Genomic DNA, 7047 nt, shown 5'->3' with positions numbered 1-7047 from the left:
ACTTGACTATTTTCAAATGCTCTGATGAAAAATAAATAGCACTATCAATAAACTAATTTCATATGAATTGCTTGTGACTTATTGAGTGCGTTATTTTGGGAAAATGGCTTATCTATTTTTTTATACTTTATAAAAATACATAATAATTTTTTTTTTGGCGCCAAAATAGATGTTATACATATGGTGTATAATCTCTCTTAATGTACTATGACACAGTTTAACAGGAAACAGCATGACAGAAATACAGTGTCAATATATTTATATATAAAAAAAACCAGAAAAAAACAACAGCAAATAAATTGTCAGAAAAGCTCTAAGAGGCTATTACTATACATCTGTTTTTTCTGAATATTACAATTAAGGAAATTTGGATCGGATTCTCATTTTGATATTACTATGCACTGGATCCCCAGCTAACTTGATGATATTGTACCCATTGTACAGCGCTGCTCACTAATCACAATGTGATTAGTAAAATAGGGGGGGGGCGGATTGGTAACAGGTAAATATAATACCCCACTGTCACCAAAAAAAGTCCAAATATATACCGTATTGGCTCGGATATAGGCCGCCCCCGTATATAGGCCGCACCCTAAAAGTTTGGTGCTTTTTTAAAGAAAAAGTTTTTTTTCTTTAAAAAAGCACCAAAAAAAACATGCTGCCACTGTCCTCCCCCCCGAGATATGCTGCCACTGTCCTCCCTCCCCGAGATATGCTGCCGCTGTCCTCCCTCCCCGAGATACGCTGCCGCTGTCCTCCCTCCCCGCGATACGCTGCCGCTGTCCTCCCTCCCCGCGATACGCTGCGCTCCCTCCCCGAGATCCGCTGCCCTCCCTCCCCGAGATCCGCTGCCCTCCCTCCCCGAGATCCGCTGCCCTCCCTCCCCGCGATACGCTGCCCTCCCTCCCCGCGATACGCTGCCCTCCCTCCCCGCGATACGCTGCCGCTGTCCTCCCTCCCCGCGATACGCTGCCGCTGTCCTCCTCTGCCCCCCCTCCTCGACTTACCGGAGCAGACTCCCGGGTGTCTTACGGGAGGTTATCTAAGCGTTTTACCTCTGCCCACCCCCGACTTACCGGAGCAGACTCCCGGGTGTCTTGCGGGGCCGGCGGGGGACATCTACGCAATACGCGTATGCAACTTCCGGTACCGTTACCGGAAGTTGCATTTGCGTATTGCGTAAATGTCTCCCGCCGGCCCCGCAAGACACCCGGGAGTCTGCTCCGGTAAGTCGGGGGTGGGCAGAGGTAAAACGCTTAGATAACCTCCCGTGCCGGCACCCCCCCCCGTGGGAAGTGCTGGCAGGGGAGGCTGTCTGAGCGTATCGGGGAGAAGGATGCAGGTCCCCTGCACCGCTGCGGGGGATCTGTATCTTAACCCCGCTGCCTGCCCGGCGCCCGGGACTGCATGTCCCGGGCGTCGGGCGCTAGACCCCGAATATAGGCCGCACCCCCACTTTAAAAACTTAAAGTGGGGGAAAAAAGTGCGGCCTATATTCGAGCCAATACGGTATATAAATGTTTTTTTATGAGCAATTCCTACAAATAGCGCTATATCTTTACAAAAGTTGTTGCATGGAAAGAGTTAAAATATTGGCATTTTAAATGCCCATAGGGTGCCAAGTTTAAGAAAATGTATGATTTGATGGGGTTCAAAGATATTGAATTGACTGGGTTCAAAGATATCCCAAACAGGATATGTGGGCAGAACTTTTAACATGTCAAATTTCCAATTTGAAAAATGCACACCTCCCAAATGTGGCCTTTTAGTCCCCAAACAACCCAACAAACACATGCATGTGTGATATCACTTTGCTCAGGAGATGTTGCTTAACACATATTGTATTACTTTATTAGGGTGAGAAGTGCAGACAGTTTTCTGTACAGCCAATGCACTGTATTTGCAGCATGCTCACACCTGTTTGGAACTAGCTTGGCGTACTAACATTTTACTTTTCCACCCTATATCAAAACCAGCATTCATTTTTTCACCAATTTGAGCTACAGTAGCTCGCAACAGACCAGTCAGGGTGCTCATGCTGACCCCTGTCCACTAGGGTGACCACACATCCCAGATTCCCCGGGACAGTCCTGCAATGGGACTTCATGTCCCACATCCTGGGCAACTTCAATCCGGGATCCTGTCCCCAGTTTCCCATAGACATCTTAGTCACTAAACAGCTTCCCATAATCTCTTATGTCTCTATATCAGGTATGCTGGAAAATCCAAGAATAAGATAAGATAATTTATGTAGAATGAAGCTATTAACACAAAACAAAGGTGACACTGTTTAGCTGTTTGGGGACCAAGATGGCACTGGGGACCAAGATGGCACAGTTTAGCTGTGTGGGTGTAAAGATGGCATCATTTAGCTGTTTTGGGAGCAACATGGCACTGTTTAGCTGTTTGAGAAGCAACATGGCACCATTTAGCTGTTTTGGTCCTGTTTGGGGACCAAGATGGCACTGTTTAGCTGGTTTGGTCCTGTTTGGAGACCAGGTTGGCACTGATAAGCTGTTTGGATATAAAGATGGAACTGTTTACCTGTGTGGATGTAAATATGGCACTGATTTTTTAATGATTTGAAAAACAGCTATGCTTATTTAATTGTTGCATCAGATGCATCTAAACACAGAAAAAAACTAACTTTTCTCATTAGTTCTGCGTTACTTTAAGCCCTCCAAAGGTGTGGTGACAAGTTTGTTGGATTTTTATGAAGGTGATGAAAGTGCTGCTGCATTTATTAAAACAAATGGCCTATCTGTGGACAATGCAAATGTGAACTTTGGTAAGCATAACCATACATGTCCAGTGATCAGGTTGTAAAAATGATGTATTAAAAAAAAAAAAATTAAGTGCACAAGCCTGTGCCGGCTCTGATCAGAAAGAAAGTGTTGTATTACCTCGAGTACTCTTCCAATCATGTGCTCAAGCCAAAATCGAGACCAAACATTGTAAAATAACCCTAGTCCTGAAGAGGTTAATGACCATTATATGCAGAAATCCAGGTAATTCCAACAGGTTAACATAACTTTTTACTTCAACTGTGCATGTTTTCAAATTGCTTTCATAATACTGTACATTTCTAGTTTAATAACCATGGTGAATATTAAGAAAATATGCGTGTGTGTGTAGCACACATTCAGGGGATTCTGATGACTCTCTATATACCTGCATGCAAAAACACCTGATGTGCTATCATGTGTTAAAGTTTTCTGACATGTCTTACTTCTTATTTGTGCTGTCGGGAACTGTGACACCAAGTCAAAAGAGCGTACTATTATCCTCCTATAGTTAAATAAAACCATAATGCTATACTAATAAAACAAACATTGGTTTACGAAAGTTGCATTTCATGAATATGTGCATATTACTTTAATTGAGTCTAATACAAGTACTTTCACGGTGTAATTTTAAATAACAAACATGTTGGGTCTACAATATCATGTAATCTACAATTGAACTGATGTTACACAACTTGGCCATAGACTAACTTCACACTGTTCAATTAGATTAAAAATGTCAAACAAAAAAGAGGTACCATAAGGCTGGAAACTCAAAACACATAAAAGCACAAAAAGCAATTTACTTTACATAGAATAACAGTTTTCAGACCACAAATCTAAGGACGCTTTGTTTAAAGCAGCAATAAAATACAAAAAATGATAAACTGGTGGTTACCATAGCAGCCAGATGAATGTTGTTTGCCCCACATTGTACTAGAATTGATTTTCAAAAACAACTCCTACTAACTCATGGCTCACATTGGAACTGTGTCTGGCATCCTCTGAGGAATCCTAGTGGCCAACAGACATGATAATATGATGCCTACCACCTGAAGAAGAGCCAGCCCTAGGGCTCCAGTAGCAATGTAGAACATGTTGTCACTCACAAAGTCACAGACTTTCTTAAAACAGCCATTCCAGTGGATACCGGGTGCACCTTTGAGCAGTGGGCTGTTGTGACATCCCCTGCGCACCACACAACAGCTGCTGGGCACCGAACCATTGATGTGTTCAGGATGGTACCATGTCTGCTGCTCTATAGACCAGGGTGATTCCAACCAGTCGTGGTAACTGTGGACTCCACAACAGTGCAGGGCACGCTGAATGGCATCCAGAGCATCTGCCTTCTCCTCATCTTCTGAATAGGATGCAACTGCATTTTGTAAACCACTTTCAAAGCCTTCAGCAATGTCCCTGTTATAAAACATGTATTTAACAAAAGTAACACAATGTGTGTGGGTTCGTAATTAAAGTGGAGATAAATTGTGAAGTACAATATATGTAGGGAAGGTAAGTCACATCCAAAGATAACAGTAAGAAGTATTAGAGATGACAAGGTGAAGAGGTAACAATAAACAAAGTTTCAAGAGTGGGTTGTTATAAGTCATAAATTTTTGTGCAGGCTTGTTAGAATTGCAAAATTTGTACTCTGGTGCCCTACTTTTGCAGGTTATGGCTCCAATGACAGTTAAGGTAGCTGATGGTTATAGAGGATGCAGCCATTTCTTCAATTTAAAAATATATGTCTCTTTACATAAATTTATATAGTCTTGTTTGTAAATATTTGTCTTTTTAGATTAATCATTTTTTTTGTTTTTATTTAATCATTGAGTCATTGGCAGGTAAGATATCGCAGTGCTTATGTCATGTGCTGTGATCTCTGCATGGAGCCCTTTAATTTATTCATTTTTATAACCAAGGACACCAGCACCCACACTAAGCCACATAGGCAGTGATTAGAATGTATTTTGCAGCTGCTAATTGATCATTCTTCTAAACAGTATTTGCCCTTTCACAGTGGTTCTTGTACAATGGAAGCTTTGCAAAAACAATGAAACAATGCCAGGCTGCTATAGGACTAGGAGAGCCCTGACAATTGTGCGAGTGATTGGCGGCTCTATTACCCTACAGAAAATGTTTAGTTTTATTTTTTATAGCAGTTACTTGGAGTAGCTTCCAGAAGGGCCAGGGCTAGTTGTATGTGGGGAAAGGGCTAGCTGCATATATGGGTGGGGCTAGCTCCAGACAGCAGGAAGCAGCGGTAAAGGGTGGACTGCTGCCAGAAACATGGTAAGGGAATGAGCTTGATCAAACACTCCCTGTCCAGAGAAAGGAGAAACTCACCTGGGGGGAGCAGAGCTTTACCCAAAGACTCATAGCCAAACCTGGAGAGTTTCTATAATGACTATAAACATGTAATAAACACTTTGGGGATTATGTGTAAAAAGTGATTGCAGCCAATTAAATATTCCTGCTGATTGGACCATTTTATTGGTTTTCCATTTTTTTTTTAACATTTTATATATAAGATTTGTTAATATGTGCAAAGATTTTGAATAAAGTAAAACATCCTCATATCTACCCTGCAAATTCTAATTAGTTTGTTGTTGTTACTATAATATGTAATATGATGTTTCCCCAGCAGTAAATAAAACAAGGGTCTGTTGCTACACAAAAAAAGTCACTGACAGCATCGCTATCTTCACTGCAGTTGGAGCAGAATAGAATTTGTATGGACGGTGTAAGGTTAAGGCATTACCTGCGGTAGAACAAGCCAGAGAGACCTGCAGCCAGTCCAGCCAACAGCACTGCTAGCTGGAAGAACCCGTAGGTACGTAACAGACACCTCTTCTCTGCTGCAGCACTAATACAGCCCAGAAAGCCCCATAGTAGCACCACAGCTCCACTGCCCAACAGAATGAGTGGGGTGTTTGGGTAATTATTGGTGGACAGCACCAAATAATCCTGTAATGATATCTTTGCCCAGATGCCAACTGTAAACATAACAAACCCAGCAACCCAAAAGATGAAACTGAAAGCCATGAGCAGCACCTTCAACAGAGCCATGCTGCTGTCATTCCATTTATTTTTGTGCTTGGGATGTGCTGTGGGTCTCACAAGAATTTGCTCCAAGCTGCAATAGTCTGGCTGTATGCTTCTTGACGCACTCTGAGGTGGTGAGGCTTGCTGACCTTCTCCATCTTTCTCCGAACATGTAGGGAGCATCCATACATTGGGAGAGTTGCTTGACAAGGAAATGGCTGTAACACAGGAGCTTCTCCTGCTGTTCTGTGGCTCCCGAATGTCATTCCCAACTGCAGCATAATGCTTCAGCAGTACCTGCTCTGTCATGGTCTTTTGTCTTTAGGATTTTTTTTTTACAGCCTGGACCTCCTCATCAGCTTCCAATACAGGCAATAAATCACCTCTGGCTAAACGATAAATGTCACTGAGTGGGCTACAGCACACTGGACTGATTTGCTTCTCTGTGCTCTAATCTCATCATGTAGCAGAGTGGATATATGTGTGTATATATTTAGATGCAAAAAATTGATGTACCACTATTAATTTTCTAGGCGCCATAAACACCACAAAGGTGCATTCTACTTTCCATCACCTCATTGCTTTTCCAGGATCCTTTGAGTTTTGTTATGAGGGCTTTCTTGAAGCTTGTCTAAATATTGTTTATTAACAGAAGAAAATAAATGGTTATTTTTCTCGTTTTATAACTAATTACATTTAATATTTATAAGCATATCATAAGGCTCTATTCCTATTACACACATTTTCAGTTCTATAGAAGCAGGGTTTCTTTGAATAATATAAAAATCCATACGTATCTGTCCAAGGATTAATCAATAATCGTTAACAGAAAGAGTGGTATAGCTTAGAAAAGCCAAGTATCTGCAGGTTTAATTAAAAGATAAGGTATGCTCTCCTGACACTCCATTAAAAGGATTAATACTACACTTATTCACTGATATTGAACAAAGCATACCACCTCCAGAACACTTGCAACAATGTTGCTTTGACATGTTGGTATTCCCCAAAAAGAGGGACACCTATAACACAATGTATATAAGAAATAATAACTCCTCTTATGGTGTTACTATTAATTTTAACAAAACTTATATATATATATAAGAAATATATTCCTTGTGACAATTAAAAATAGATAAATAAATAAACAGTTGCAGTCCGTCCACAATCTTCTGTATTTTAGATTTATTATTATCCTCTACCTCCTATGGAAAATAATAGG

General features: G+C 41.3%; 1 protein-coding gene across 1 annotated transcript; it reads right to left on the bottom strand.

Annotated features, from left to right (window-relative positions):
* Positions 1–3735: 3735 nt before the first annotated feature.
* On the bottom strand, positions 3736–6354 carry LOC128490532 (tetraspanin-7-like). The gene is made up of 2 exons (XM_053462437.1): positions 5545–6354; positions 3736–4199 (listed from the first exon to the last, which is right to left on the bottom strand). The coding sequence occupies exons 1-2, from the start codon at positions 6135–6137 to the stop codon at positions 3761–3763; spliced, it is 1032 nt and encodes a 343-aa protein (XP_053318412.1). The 5' UTR covers positions 6138–6354; the 3' UTR covers positions 3736–3760.
* Between the last annotated feature and the right edge of the window lie 693 nt (positions 6355–7047).

Source organism: Spea bombifrons, chromosome 4 (assembly GCF_027358695.1).
Source record: "Spea bombifrons isolate aSpeBom1 chromosome 4, aSpeBom1.2.pri, whole genome shotgun sequence".
Classification (NCBI taxonomy): Eukaryota; Metazoa; Chordata; class Amphibia; order Anura; family Pelobatidae; genus Spea; species Spea bombifrons.
Note: the sequence above shows the minus strand (reverse complement) of the source record. Positions and strands in the feature narration are given on the sequence as shown.

Bases quoted from the DNA above. Each gene is read 5' to 3' on its own strand.
- LOC128490532 (XM_053462437.1), bottom strand. From the start codon at position 6,137: ATGACAGAGCAGGTACTGCTGAAGCATTATGCTGCAGTTGGGAATGAC. The intron at 4,200-5,544 runs GTAATGCCTTAA...GTTTTATAACAG, and splicing joins TCTGGCTTGTTCTACCGCAG to GGACATTGCTGAAGGCTTTG.